Source organism: Calypte anna, chromosome 1 (genome assembly GCF_003957555.1).
Source record: "Calypte anna isolate BGI_N300 chromosome 1, bCalAnn1_v1.p, whole genome shotgun sequence".
In the NCBI taxonomy this organism is placed as follows: Eukaryota; Metazoa; Chordata; class Aves; order Apodiformes; family Trochilidae; genus Calypte; species Calypte anna.
The window spans coordinates 102,140,060-102,156,474 of NC_044244.1; the positions used below are offsets into that span (position 1 = coordinate 102,140,060).

General features: G+C 33.5%; 1 protein-coding gene across 1 annotated transcript in view; it reads left to right on the top strand.

The window, feature by feature from the left end:
* The window catches only part of NCAM2 (neural cell adhesion molecule 2), a 179,134-nt gene that overhangs the window by 131,586 nt on the left and 31,133 nt on the right, over positions 1 to 16,415 (top strand). The window contains exons 13-15 of the mRNA XM_008501978.2: positions 8,013 to 8,132; positions 9,408 to 9,529; positions 15,441 to 15,621. Of these exons, the coding sequence (XP_008500200.1) occupies positions 8,013 to 8,132; positions 9,408 to 9,529; positions 15,441 to 15,621 (423 nt within the window). The remainder of the gene's footprint in view (positions 1 to 8,012; positions 8,133 to 9,407; positions 9,530 to 15,440; positions 15,622 to 16,415) is intronic.

A 16,415-nucleotide genomic window follows, 5' to 3' on the forward strand; every position in this document is an offset into this window, starting at 1 on the left:
CCTCAAACAAACAGAGTTCTTTAAATACATGCCAGAGTGGGATGTTTATACAGAGTAATGTTATGAAATACCTTCAACAGACCAGTAATCCCTTGCATCCATATTTACCATTTGATATTTTTAACAGGTAGTACACGTATAACTAGCCCAAAGAGTCTTCGGAATTGTACAGCAGGAGAATGGTTTTGAAGGTATCAGAACAGTGGAAAGATAAAAAGTCTAGCAAATGATCTGATGTGTGTTATCTCTTTCCCTTTCATATCCCATGATCCACACACAAAAATTCTTCACCAAGCACAGCATTTTCCAAATTGCAGAATTGTTTCAAAGAAACGCATAATGAGTATGTAATTAATATATGCAAAACATATAATACATAAATATATAATGACTTTTTATCTTTCATTTTTCTTAACCAAACACAATAAGTGTGTATAAATGTAATACTGTAAATCATAGTAGCATTCATTTTAGTCCAGTACATCTTATATTTCTCATATATTAATGGATATTTGTGTACCTCTTCCCCTATTTTCTAGTTAGGTTTCAAACAAAGCTTGAGACTTTTTTTCACAGAGCTGTTTCCTTAGATGATTTGGCAATAAATTTCTCTGATGAGAACAACAGTGTCCCAAATACTAAGACCTGAAATGACTTGTCTGTGTAGTAGGGTGCAATGTACTTGAATGAGAACAAACCCAGTGACTGAAGAGTACAATCACGCAGTTAATTAATTTAAATGTAAAACTAGAACAAAAAAGTTCCTCAGTGTTAACTTCATAGAACAATGTGTTTACCTTACTCTTCATAAAACTTTCTTTCCTGTTATCTGTTTATGTGAAGTTTATGAGAAATGTAATTGATTACATTAGGAAAGATATGTAACTTGACAGACCCTTGTAATTAGAGTTCACTGGAACTTCCTGCTTCAATTAACACAGTTTTGAAACATTCTTCCAGCATTACATGTTTTTAAGTTGTTTTATAGAGGTAATTTTGGAGATTTCTCTATAATATGTATTGATCTTGATATTATTTTATTACAATATGTATGTGATTTGTATGATAAATTGCTCTAAAAACAGAGTAACATAGAAAGTAAAAATAACGAGGCTTGGCAAAGACAGTACCACTGAGAAAGTAGACTGTGATTATTTAGGATCTCTGCTGACATGTCTACTAAAGTTAAACATACAACTTTGATAAAAAGGCTTTATTGTTTCCTAAATGCTGTTACTTCTCCACATCTTCCTTTTGTGCAATTTGCCTTCCTTTTTCCAGTATCTTCTACTTTCAAGAGTTTTCCAAGGGTTTTATTTTCTTTCAATAATATTCTTTCCTCTTCATTCTGTTGTCACCCAACTATAACACTGAGAGGTTTTGTTGACAAAGATAACAAACAAACTACAACAAAACCCACAAACAACTTAGTAAAATAAATATTGGGAAGGTAACTTTACTGAGAGGAGAGGAGGCAATATTAAAAATTAATTCTAGATTCATAATTAATTCATGCTGTTTTCTGAAATCTCTATTTGTATACCAATGCATAGGAAGACTGAGACTGTAATCCTATATTTCTCTGAATTTGCCTCTGACCTACTTTAGAAATCAGAAACTACTTCAGAATTTCAAGTATTTGCTAAACAGGAGGTATCTTGTTTTCACAAATCCTGTTGGTGCTACACTATGCAGTTTGACAGGGAAATCAAAGGGGACCTGGTTGCATTTATTGCAAGTTCTTGCAGATGTTCTATAACAATTTTAAACCTTGTATTTGTGAGATGCTATAGAGCCAAATCAGATAAACAAGATTTGCTACCAAAACACAAACTGAACAGCCCAGAACAGAAAAAATTTTCATAGATGTAGAAGTTGAAAAACAATATTAATGTTCTTGTTTTTAATGTAAATACTGCTAAATGTAACGGAAATCATTCTGATATATTCAGGCTTTGCTTGTTTCCTGAGCATGCAGAGGATTTCAGCAAGTTTTCTTAAATACCTCTTTAAGCTTCTCTCCATTTATATGTTAGCCTACTTCCCTGTAGGATCACATTAAGCTACCCTATTCTAAATCCATACTTTTGGTTCCTAAAAAATGTTTAAAGAAGCTTTTCTTAGTATTAAGGCTTTTCTTTTTTTTCTATATAATTTTTTAAACATTTAGAATACTTTACAGTTTTGAAGAAAAGTAAAAAAATTACATTATTTTGAGACAGTTTCTTATTATGCTTAACATAATTTCAGCTGAGTGAGGACTGTGTTTAGACTACATGCAGTGAGTGTTCTGTATTATGATTTGTAGTTGGGTCATTATAATTTCCATACTTTGTCAATATTCATTGAGATAAATAAAATCACTTTTTCCCTCTATTCACATTTTAGTGACAGTTCTGTGGCTAAGATTTGTTATATAAATGCTATTTACACAAAGACAATTGACTGCTTCAACATCTCAAGTATGATGCATACATAATGCATGAGTCATGTTTTTTTTTCTCAGCAGCCACTGATAAACTATGCTGAAATTTTATAGAATGTCTTCTTATCTGACTGATTTAACTCAGGAGTGATAAAACATCACTGCAGCCCTTTCTTGCCACATCTTAGGTAATTCCAGACCATCTTTTAAGTATAAGAAGCAGAAAAACCTGCAGGCAGGAGAAAGTTGTGCCTGGAAGACTGTTAGCCTTCTCATAGATAGATTATCAAGGCTAACCTGGTTCTTCTGGTTCTTCTTTTGTATGACCTGAAGGAACACTGAAGTTGTCTCCATATTGTCACAGAACAGACATAAGCTCATAAAATTAAAGAAAAACTTATTTTTACATGAAACAAACATCATGGAAATGTACAGAAGATAGTTTATAAATAAGGAATTAATTACTTGTTTCTAGATGTTTAAAAAATTGTTGAAAGGAATTGCTACTTAATCTAGCCATTAATATTTTTATGGTTATGACCCGGTAACATAAAATCTTGTAGAGGTAGAGTTATAATTGTCCGGTATTTGTATGAAAAATACAATAGATGCTTACCAAAGTTGTTAGAAACTGTTATATAATCACTCATCCAGCACATACAAGTAATCAGAAAAAAATCATCATTATTTAATGGTTCTGTGCAAATCTATTAAAAGAGCCTCTAATGTTCTTCAGTGAGGAAGAGTACTACTGGTTTCTTCAAAGAATCCCTCAAAAGGTAGATTTTTTCTCAGACTGCACTAGTTTGAGCTGTTTTCAGATCCGGCTAAGGTGAAAATGAGAGTCTTGGAGCTGTAGCCAAGAATATCTGTTTCCCTATTCCCTCCTTTTTGTCTTTTGTAATGAAGAAGATTTCATTTGAAAGTCTTTGCTGATTGCAGCAAAGGAGGCTACAGGAAGTGAAGCAATCATTCTGATAAACCAACTTCATACTATTTAGAAATTTAAAAGTCATAATCAACACTATCATAGTTCACCAAGAGATCAGTGAGCCAGAGGTTAGACAGATTTTTCTGCACTTGTTAGATGCTCCTCCAGATATGATTTTTTTTTTTCATTTTCTTTTTTTCTTTTTTTTTGTTGCAAACTAGCTGGATATCTCTCTAAAAATTGTCTTTACAAGTAAGGAGCATTGAGGCTCCTTGTGCGACAAAGTGAGAAGGGGAGGTGGGTAGGCAGGGACAGTCAGGGCTGACAGTGCCCTCAGAGCCCAGATATTTGTGACCCTGTCTGTAATGCAAAGAATCCCACCAATCTTGAAGTAAGAGAAGTGGAGATATTCTTGATATTATTGGCAACATTAATTCTCCAAGGAGAATTTGCATCCTTTTATCTGTTAAGTGGGGGATATTTCCTATATTTCCACTGAAGAGCATTTGACATGCTTTCCTTGGAAGACACAAAGAAACCAGTGAGAAGGTGCAAGATATGTGCACTGGAAAAATTTTCTGATGAGAGTCTTAAGTTACTTAATCATGTCTCATTAATTTATTTAAATAAAAATATGTAGCAAAAATAGTCCCTCGAATGACTCCAGGGTGGGTATGCTTATTCTGTTTCAATTTGTGTACTGACATCTTGTAATCCTACCCCATAAAAATAATAAGAATATATATGGACAAAACAAGCTTAATGAGGGGAATGTGTTTTGGGGACTGTACACAGAATATTAAACCAGTTTTTGCCAAGTGCATTTTTTATGTCAACTACTGAAAAGTATTTTGTAAGGAAATTATTTATCTTAGTAAACATTATTTTGCAGTAATTATATCTAAACTACCACTCTCTGTACATTCAGAAGTAATCATTTATATTCCCAGTTAACTAAGCCGCTACAACTTTTATTCCAAAATACTGCAATAATTATACATTACAGTGTAAAGAATTATGGAAATTCCTGGCAGAGTCATTCTTTCTGAATTATGAAATGTTTACATTAGTTTCTGTCTGTACATTTTAGACGACTTAAGTGTCAATATTTTCTATATATATATATTAATGTAAGTTATGTTAATAATTTCACTGGCAGTAGGGTTTCTCTCTTTTTTTTTTTTTTCAAATGATGTGCAACTTGAAATATTTTACTTATTAAAGTTCATTTGTGTTAGTTGAATTGTTGAATTCTGACATTTATAGCCAGGTGCTTGAATCAGTATTTATTAAATTAATTGTTGTTTGGGCAAGACAGACAGATGGAACTGAGACAGTGTGGTTGTTTCCGCATATAAATAAACATTTTTCCTATTGTGTAGCAAATTATTTTTTTCCCTGTATTCCTCCCCTGTGGCAATTTCTGACTTCATTTTTTCAACACTTCTCTAAGCTAACTCTGTGAGGATCAGCTAGAAAAAGAGTTTTTATACTTTTTCTCTTACACACAGTTGAAACAAAACAATGTTGCCCATCCTGGGTAGAAAGAGGCTTTGGGAGAAGTTCCTCAGATTGTGTGATACCTACAAAAATCTGAAACGTGTACCTATTCTTAACATTATACTGACATTTCTTCTCATTCTTCTCACACGTTCTACTGCTAGAGGTTCCTCACTGCCCTCTTGCCATGTCTTTTTCTCCTATGCTTAAAAGAACGAGTCACCACTGCAAAGAAAAATCTGTTTAAGCTTCATAAAAATGCTATTCATTTTTTCCTCAGGAGAAGATTTCCAGGGGACTCGCTTTTTCCCTGAGACTGGTAAAATATTGCCTAAAAGGTGCAACAAATAATAATACTAAATAAAAACACTCTACTTATTAACCTGCACTGTACACGTTTAATCGGTGTAGTAATAGAGGTTCAGATTAGAGGGAAAGAAATAGGAAAAAAAAGCATACTAAAATGCTTCTTTGACAGAAGTTTGCACTGTTGCCACTCTCAAATATGTATGAATGGAGATAGTATTTCAACAATTATATGTCTCAGGTACTTTGGTTCAAAATAAATGTATATCCTACTTTACTGAGATCTGACATCCTCAAGGGATTGAGTTTGGAACTCTAAGAATATTGTTCTATACAATAGAAGAAGCTCTCCAATGAGAACAATATATTGATGTGATATTTCTGTTAATTAACCTCATATAAGACCTATTTTGGGATTAATGTAGTGTAACTGTACTATTAGTTCCACTAAGCTTTCTTGCTTTGGTGATGGTTTATGTAATATATCATAGTCCTTAGAAGATTTCTGACGTAGATTTCCTTTGATGAAAAGATAATTTAATATGCCAGACACCTCCCCTCTCATTCTGCTGTAATAAGGTAATTTAAACCTACCTCTGGTCTGGAAAAACAGCTGGAGATTTTTGTTTTTACTGAGTCAGATTTATATTACAATTTATTTCACAGCAAATCTTTTGTCAGATGTTGTTTTCCTATAGTTCAACTTGACAGTAGATGAAATTCAGAAAAAATAAATTATACTTTTCTAGCTATAATTCTTATGCTCGGTATTTAAAGTAGTATGTAATTCTGCATTTATGTCTATCAATATATATATCATAAGGTTTTTTCTATGTTGTGTTCATCCTTTTATATTTTAGATTTACTTGAATATTAAAAGAAACTGTAGAGTGAAAAATAAGCACTTTATTTTTAATGCTGCTTAAACTATAGGGTTCTTACCACAGAACAGGTTAAGCTAAATTTTGCTATTCAGTAAGGTCTGATACTTTTTAGCTGATGTCCTGCTTCTGAACTTGGAAAGTAATCATGGCTGAAAGGAAAGTCAAATCCAACTACTACTTGATTTAGGTTTTAAATTTCATCTTAACATTACTGAACATTACATATCACAATGCTTCACTTCTTCAAATTGTGTTCTTATTCTCATGATGGCACTTTATTTTTTTATGACATGGTTATATTTTATAGTTTAATATTTTGAAATCTCATTGAAATGACAAAGCTAAAGTTTGCTGGAAGACATACAGGTCTACTGCTTTGTTTACAAGACAGCAGTTACCATGTTTTAATGGAAACACCATGCAAAGTGCTCACAATAGAGTGTGAAATGTAAAACTTACTGTTTTTCCAAAATTCATTATATCCCTTTAGCTCCACATGTAATAGGACCAGTTTCTATTTCTAAAATAATAGAAATTCTAATATATCTGGACTCAAAAGAATAAAAAAGAGCACTGATAAAAATACTTATTCTTTCATTAAATATGTAACTTGAAAAGCAAGCCTCAAGAAACTACTAAAACACTCCTCTATAATGAAAAAAAATAGGCTCCTTGGAGACTGAGAAAGAGACTACTGCCTCTTTCTCAAGACATTGCAATTTATATCCTCTTGCAAGATATTACAGCCTCTGCTTTTTTGGGCAAGACAAGTTCTGTTGTGCTTCAAGTAAAGTCCATTCAATTTATGTCCATCCCCCAGTATGAGTCTGACCTGTGGCTCATCACACAGCTGGAAAACAGCAAGCAGACAATTGCTGTAGAGGCAGTAAAAGAAAACTTTCTTGTAAAGTCAGTGTACTTGTCCAAGAATTCTGTGCGAATCAAAGTTTCTAAGTGTATTTTCATCATTCATATATGTAATATACAGTGCTATGGTAATATATAAAACTGCATTTCCTTAAAGGATCATGGTATATAAGATCTCTTTCCTGAATTTTGTTCCTAGTTTTGTTGCCGTACATTACAGCAACAATATTCTTGGTGCTGTACAATACTCTTTTTTGCAAGCTTCTCCCTCACTTTCTGCTTCTGGTGGCATCACCATGTAGAATCCTATTTCTGGATTCAGGCTGTGTGAAAAAATTCAGTCTTTCACTGTGCCAGGGATTCAGTCTTCATTTCTGAAAGTATATCTTAAGTTCAAACCCGTCTGCTTCTCAAGCGATGTTGGGGTTTTTTTAATAATTTAAAATGCATTTCCATAGACTTCTTAAGTATGTAAAAACATGCCTAATTCACTTTCAGGTCCTTAGTAGATAGCTCAAAACACTTCCTCTGATCATCATAGCAATCTGTCATTTTAGGTCTTAAATCTGCTGTGAAGCTGGCAGAGCACATCACCAGTAATTCAACAGTAAAGTGCATGTATCTGCACTTGGGAGTGCAGACCAAGGGTGGTTCATACTGATCTGCAAGAGGGAAAAGTGGCAAGTTATGAACTGGATCAAGGGGGCTTAGATGTGTGCCACATGGCCATTGCCAGCTAGAAGAAAGGAAACCTGCACAATTTTTTGTCAGATTCATTTCTCCTGTATTCACAATCTGAATGTAAAGTATCAGTCCACATCAAGGTGCATAACTGCTGCCTATGGCTTCTGTAACATTGACATAAAATTCCTTCAAAAGCATAACTTGCTCAGTTACAACAATGACTTTATACAGATAAAAAAGAAAAAAGGACTGTTAGCACTCAGAAAGAAAGTATGGAACCAATGGACTAGAAAAAATAGGCTAATAAGTTGCAAGTGAAGGAAATTATTAAGTTGCCTGACTTTTTTATTTATTTATTTTTATTTATTGCTTCATTAAATTTTGTTCCCATATTTTTTTCTTTCCTTTCCTTTAGCAATGGTTGTTCTCAGCAATTTGGAACCAAATACAACATATGAAATCAAAGTAGCTGCTGTAAATGGAAAAGGGCAAGGAGAGTATAGCAAAATTGAGATCTTTCAGACCTTACCTGTCCGTGAGTAATACTTGTGCTATTAAATGAGAATTTGAATGTTTATTAGAATATGTAATCTCAACATCAGCTAATGATTTAAAGTATGATTCACTGTGAATCTTTAATATTTATACACTGCTTACCAGTGTATAAGATCAGGATTGATGCTGTTTCTCAGAAATCATTATTTATTTCTCTTATTCCCCCCTCAAAATTGTATGAATGCTCTTAAATTGGAAAATGTATCCCATTATCTGTATTTCTGAGGTTTAGACAAATCTTCACTTTATATTCAAGTACACAACCTGTGAAAGATATTAGATTAAGGACTTTACCTCATTTACATCAAGGTATTATAGGCATCTGTGAGATGAATTCTTCCTTTCTGGAGACAGCTCTTTAGCAAACTATGCTACCACAAGTTTTGTAATTATCAGGCCTCAAATGGGAATCTTAAGCTATAGAGAAATTATGAGACTAAATTGTTTTAGCTTAACTATCACAGAATTATCGGAGTTGGAAAGCACCTCTAGAGGTCTAGCCCAACTCTCCCACTACAGCAGGATCACCCAGAGCACATTACACAGGACTGTATCCAGGTGGGTTTCGAATATCTCCAGAGATGGGGGTTCCACAACCTCCCTGGACAGACTGTTCCAGTGCCTTGTCACCCTCGTAGCCCATGACTAGCAAAATGGCTTAAGCTAGTGATTAACCCTTCAATTGTACATTTCAGATTTAATTTTTATCCTTTCATTATAGCAAAAATTGCTGTTGCTTTTGAAAATCTTCATTAAATTTATTCTTACTCCAGACTATTTTAAAAGTATCTAATTTTAACTTGGCACATCTATTGAGGACTATTACAATTCAGATCTTGTACATGGGACTAAAGATCATGGCTAATGTTAAGGATACTAACCTATAAGATGGTGTTAACTCTTAAACTTCAATGTGAATAGCGGCTTGGTGGCCTTGCTGAATTGATAGCTAAATAATTTCTGAAGTAAATTACATTTGAAAGTTTCAAAAGTCAGAAGGTCTCAAAGTAATAAATACATGCTTCTTTGTTACTTCATGTAATTTTTGTTACCTTGTGTGAGATAACTAAGCTACATTAGAACATTACGAAAAATATTTAACATGCTTATTAAGGATGTTCTGCAGTGCTTTGAAGGATTATGTTGATTTTAAAGATTTTGAATAATAATATTGTGGACAAGTTCTCAGTTCTAATTTAAGACTCATCTTATTGCATAATTAGTATTATTATCTACTGTTTGTTCCCTTGTTTAGGGGAGCCAAGTCCCCCTTCAATTCATGGACAACCAGGAAGTGGCAAGAGTTTTAAACTTAGCATAACTAAACAAGATGATGGAGGTGCCCCTATTTTGGAATATATTGTCAAATACAGAAGTGTAAGTATTTAAATTAATCAAAATAGCTGTATTTAATTTAGTAATACCTGCTTTTATGTAGAGAAGACTGTTGATCTGATTTGAAATGCAACAAAGTGTTTTGCCTAGTACCAAGAGAAAAGAAAATATAGTATGTTTCCTTCTGTAAGTAAGTTGCATTAGCACCCTACTGTAAGGGGTTGTATGTTGTAAAAGCACTCAGTTCTTCCTAAAGGAATAACTCAAAGTTATTCTATCAGAAGACTATATTCTCTGTTTTGTTAAATGGTGAATGAAGAACATTTCTGTTCAGTTCTCAAAAGTGCAGTAAGTAGATATTAAAGTTAAATAGTTAGAGGTTGTCTCAACAGTTGTCTTAGCCTGTTAAAACTGCATCTGTATGGATAGATGCTATATTTCAGTGCTACATATTAATTTTAAATGAGATTAATTATCTGATTATGTTTATTTTCTATTTTACTAGATTCCAAGTTTCAGTATTAATAGGGTTCAGTCCTAATCATTGACAAATTGTTCGGAACTTTAATGAGTTCCACCGTATATATCAATTCTTCAACAGCCATTATGCAGTTTGTTTGCTTTCTGTCAGCTAGAGGCTGATCTGGGGTTCTTTCATCAAATCTGGCAAGTTTAGACAACAGCCTTTTCTTCTACATGTAATTGCTTTTACTAAAAAAATTAAATTGTTATGTTTTTTTAATTATTAAAATACCTAAAGTATCTTTCCTTTCCTGATACACTATGCTTAGTGCTTGATGGGGTTACAGATGTAACTAGAGAGCTGCCAAAACCACTGAATTTAACTCAAAAATGTGCATTTTGTAATAACTTCTTTGTGTTCCTTCAGGAAAACTGTGCTACTTTTATCTGGCCAGACCCAGTAAAGAGACATTTTACCAGAGTGTAATAGGAGATTTCCATGTCTGGTTTGAGAATCTAAAAGATATGAGGAATGTAACAGCTGATATTTAAACATGTTAAACAGATGGTAGTGAGGTCTGTATTTAACAAAAATAAGCACGAGTTGAGAAATTAAATGCAGAACCTCATTTAGTTTTCCAAAAACCAAAATGCAAGTTTCTCTTTTGTAATAATATTCACCACGTTTACTGATGTCTCCTATAATGTATCTTTTTTTGTAACTTTCTCATGGAGTTCCAGGATTCTCCAAGTTCTAAACCTGGCATGTACAATTATTTTCTTAAACTAAGTATAACCAAAAAAGATTGGTAGCTCCTATTTTTTGTGAGAAAAATGTGATAGAGCTTTTTTGAGTAGCTTGAGGGAATAACTGGCAGTTATTCTGATATCATTGATCACTGAATCTTAATTGACCTTCTTAAATTACTTTCAGTACAGTGAGTGGGGCTGGCATAAAAGAAAATTAATTGTAAATAAGAGAGAGGGTAGTAAATATGCAATGACACAATGCAATTTTGTGGGCTTGAGTTTCCTAGTTAGATTACAATGCCTCTAAGTATTTAGAATTAAGAAGATAAGAAAACAAACTGTGTGGATGTGATATATGCATTTAATATACAGAATTTAATATACAGAATTTGGTTCTGTGATTTCAGTAAACTGAATGATTTTGAAACTATCCTGAGTATTTTTGAAACCTAGTATTTTGGCTAAGGTACAATACTGTAATCTAAAAGATCACTTTTCATATGTACTGTTGAAAGATAAATGTGCAGTTGAAGCAGTGACTTGAAACTGAGTAGGTTACTGATAAAGATAGCTTTTCGTTGGACCTCAAATACTTATCTCCTTAAGTTTCCAATTGAAAAAGCAATTTGACTAAATTAAAGGCCTTCATGCAGCTAAAAAGCACTATAATTTTTTGTGTTTACATCAGAATGAATGGATGCTATTTAAAGTTCTTAATTATCTGTTGGCTGCTTCACTTCTATCTTCCCAATGGTTGTGTTTAATCAGCTTCCCTGTAATTCTTGCCAGGCTCATTACCAGCACCTGGACCAATGTATTTGCTTGGGTGTTTAAAGAGCATATTAGGTAACAAACTATGTATCAGGGGCTTTTTTTTCTGTGTTCCATAAAAGCTTATATCTCATATTTAAATTTTACATAGATTTTTTTATTTTAAACTGGAAGAACAGCATTTAAGGACAGCATTTAAGATGCTATAGCAATATTATTAACTGGTATAGGGCATTGTTAAGTTTTATTTTTCTGGAAATCACATTTCATTCTGTCAAGTACTGCTTTTCTAACATCAGTTTATTCATATTATTGGCAAGGCTTTCTAACTAATCAGATAAGAAGATTCCAGTTTTTTCTGTATTCCAGAGAAGTAGGTACTATGCAGTTTTTATGCGTATCAGCCTCAAACTGATTCATGCTGTTGCACAAAGTCAAGACATTCTTAAAAAGCTTCACTGATGCAGTCTAAAGCTGATGGCATACATTGAATTCAAAGTTACCTTAGCAAAGAATAGAAGAAGAAGCAAAGGAAAACTGTTCCCCAGAAGCCAGCCAGGAAGAGCATAGATGGGGATTCCCTAGGAAAGCATCCAGTCCAGTGAGAGAGGTGAGAGCCCAACCACATTTCTGCTAGTGACTGTGTTACTTTAACAGTGACCAACTCAAACTTCCCTTTAATTATTCCTGCTTGTGGTGCTATTAAAGTTGGTTTGGGCAAACCTCCTAAGGTGCTGGTGTCACACAATGGATGTTAAGCTTGTAAATGTAAATTACCTGGGGAATATGTGCTGAATTTGTAGTTGGCTGTTATCTGCTGTGTTACTTACCAAGCACTATAGTAATAAACTAAAGGATAAAAGGGAAAGTTGAAGAGATTATACAGACTAAGGGGAAGGTGAGGAGATAAGGAGGGCCAGGAGGAAGGAGCACTTTGGAGACATTTTGACCACGATGTATAATCTGTAGCTGTACATCTTGCAATTGTGAATTTGGACTTGGTGCATAAAGTCGTCTGCTGTTCCTTGAAAATGTGTGGCACTCTATTATCTTGCAGAGATTTGTTCTAAGCCTTCAGTTATGATTGTGGTACTATATCCTGAATTCCTTGGTAATGCTTAAAAAAACAAGACTTGGAATAGGCTTCTTAGCAACTAGAAAAGGGCATTCTATTTTCACACGTTTGTATCACAGAATGCCAATAGTAAGCTAGAAAAAAAGGAGTAGAAAATTGTTGTGGTTTTGTCCCTGGCAGGCAAAGTTTCTGTAAAAATTTGCTTCCATGAGTATTTCTTTATATTTTTCCTTGCTAGCTTTCAAGATAGTGTGGCATCTTCTGTCTTTTCTTTGTAACAGGGACCACTATAATAACAAGTTTGTTTGAGCCTTCAACTCAACAGGTCAAGGAGGATGGAGAAAAAGGAAAAGACTTGAAGGGAGTTAATCACATTTCTCACTCTTTATGAGTTCCCAGAGAGTGTGATCTTGGCTACAATATAAAATGACCATTAAAGAAATATTTTCTTTTGTTGTATTTAATTTTTGTCTTTTTTCTAGACTGGTATATATTTTGGTGCCTATACAGTGGGTTGGCTTTACTTCCACTGTTGTCAGATGTTCTCTCAGCTTCCAGAAGTAGCCATGTCATCGTGTTTCAGCATTATATGAAATAAAATGAAAAGCAATAAAGGAACAGTTTAATCTCTGAGGCTGCAGATCTGATTGCAGTTTCTGATAATGTGCTGTTGTTAGTGGATACTAAAGATACAGCTGCTAATAGTGAATGATTACTGAAGACATTTTTATTAAAGCACCCCTCAAATTAGACTGTAATTTGTGATTTAGACGTTTGTTTGTTTAAGAAAACTGCATATCTAGAGTGTTCTATAAAATTTAGTTAATAGTGTTAGTTTAGTTAATAGCAGTGTTAATAATATAACAGCCTAATAAGTTATGAAGTGTTCTTTGTAGTTCTGTTTTCTTCTCTTTAAGCTACCAATTAGAGGGTCTTAGTATAAACACTGAGATTTGTTAGACTTAACTGACAAAATATTGTACTACAATGATAGTTAAATAAATCTAGACACATTACTGAGCCTTACTTTGTAAAAAGTCTTGAAAATGCATGTGAAATAACAGCTATGGTGAGGGACATTGCAGGTTTTTGGTTGGTTTTTGGGTTTTGTGTTTAAAGTTGCCAGAAGCAGGCTATTCTGGAAGACTTAATGTGTTTATCTTAACAGAAGAAAACTTGCTTTCCAGATACTTTCTTTATTCCTTTTATTTTAGCAGAGCTATACAAAAGCGTATTTTGTAAAAGTAGTTTGATGTAATGATAATACAAGTGGATTCACTCAGTGGAATTTAAATATGCTTGGATGCAGCCAGTGACATGTCAGATGATTGCAACAGAGATAATCCATAAGGATATGGGAAAACATCCTTGACAGAAAATATCAGTATCACTGTATGAATAAACTATTTTAACTCCAGTGTATTTATTTCCGTGATTTGTAATATGACTACTATTCTGATGTTTTTCATTGGTCTGCTACTGCACCAAGTAGGCACATTCACGTTCCTGAAAATGTGTTTTACTGTAATTTTAATCATTTCCAGGACTACCATGCATGCAGATGCAAAAGAGTTTTAAAATAGGTGCAGTCAACATGAAAAAGCCATCACACTCAGCACTGAGAGAGAATAAGTAATTCCAACAGTGCACATGATGGAGCTTGGTCTATCAGTCTGTTTTCTGGAGAATGGGGACCAAAAAGCAAAACCAAAACAAAACCAAAACAAACAAATCCAAAACCAAACCCAAAACAGGCATAAGAAGTATGATTGGACCCTGAATTGTCTTAATTTAGGTGTTATTTTCTTTGACACTTGAATCAGTGAAGAACAATGATCAAGCAAAGAGCCTAAATATAAGCTGCTGAGAAGCATCGTAGTCTGCGGCAAAATCTTATAATTCCCTGTGTTTAACAGGTTATTTTTCTCAGAAAGTTTGTATCTACTGACTGACTTTACATTGCTGTATGGGCTTTATGTCCAGGATTTGGCTCTCAGACATAATTTTTTTGCACTTGATTGTACCTCATTGTTTAGTAAGAATAGGACTGCATGGACTCTTGTTGACTGTTACTAATACTCCTTTGACCATGATAGCTTTTGGCTTTGATAGTACATATTTGTTTATTTTTTGCCTATTTATTATTTTGTAATTATAAAGAATAATGAAATGTATTGCGTACTCCAAAGTTGTGAAATGCCAGAATTACGATTGCAACTGGAGTCCTCAGTTATTCTCTTTGTGTAGATGTCTTAGACAACTATCTGAATTATGAAAACCTTTTCTTTCTCTAGAACACCACCTTAATAATTTACATGTATCTTCTCACCAGTATAGGCACAGGACTGCATAATCTATCAGTGGTGTTCATATTATTGCATACAACGTGGTTTGCAAAATGTTATTTTAGTACTACCTGTTGCTACAGTTAGTGTACATATTCATTATATAACTAATATATGATAAAAGCACAGCTTGCATTCATGAAAAATTCAAGTTTGGGTTTAATGGCAAGCTTCTTTTAAAGAGTATTGATCAAAAGGTAATTGAAATATTGATATAAAATAAATCTTTTGAAGGATTTATTCTTAGCAGCACTTGAAAATAATTATCCTGCTGTTCCCCAAGATAAACATCAGTATTTGAGCACAGTATAAATTGAAGTGGAAAGATCAAAGGGGATTGACTGAAAAATCCCTGTATCCCCACTGAAACAGGATTAGGAGTGGTCAAAATTACAAAAAGCCCAAGTACTTGGATCTCCAGAATTAGATTATTTAAATGTTCCTAACATCTGTAAATGAAACTTGGTATTTTTTGTGCATCATGTAGACACATAGTTTAGACAAATAATATAAGAAGTTCTGAGAATTTAAACTATTTGCATCTTTACAGAAAGATAAGGAAGACCAGTGGCTAGAGAAAAAAGTGCAGGGTAGTAGAGACCACATCATCTTAGAGCATCTTCAATGGACCATGGGTTATGAAGTACAAATTACAGCTGCCAACAGACTGGGTTATTCTGAACCAACACTGTATGAATTCAGCATGCCACCAAAGCCCAACATTATTACAGGTAAGGTAATAGATTGCTTTCTCTATATGAATTATTTGCTACTTGAAGTACACTAATATGTGTAGTGAACATAAGGTAACTGAAGTATTTAGCTAACATATCCCAAGATTTCATACTCTACTAGTGGCAAAGACTCGATTCAAAACCCAAATGGGACCATTTCTTACTTTTCTCACAGTGATAAAGGCATTTTTAAGCGCAGAAGAAACGTCGAATCCTCAACCCACATGATAGTTAGCAAGAAAGAGTATTTTAGGTATCTGCTGTGCATTTTACACTTGCCTTGTAGTTCATCATAGTTGTTTGTTGAAAGTAACTGAGCTGTTAGAGTTGTTAGCATGTTTATTTCAGTTCCCTTCCTGTGCTTCAAGATAGACATGTAATAGAAGCATTTATTTTAGTGTCTGATGAGCTTAAGACTTTGCATAGTCTTAGATGCCAGTTTACTAATCCACTCAAACATAGTGAGCATAGAACCTGTTAGGCCTATTTACAAGCTTTGAAATCATAGAAATGTTAATATTTTTAAGTGTGCAAATATGAAGGTTTGGATTTTTTTTTTAAGGAAAGCTGCATAGTGGTTAAGTATGACTGTTTTTCAATAATTATCAAGTTTTCATGCTTCCCAGTGTAAAGTTACATTTTGTTGAAACAATGAAAAATTATTTTGTTCAGAGTAAACCTGAAATATTATGGAAATTTCTGGTATATCATGGGTAATTTTATTTTTTATAAAACAAATGTTACAATTTCAAACATTTAATCTAAATAATGAGCTAATATATTTAATATTA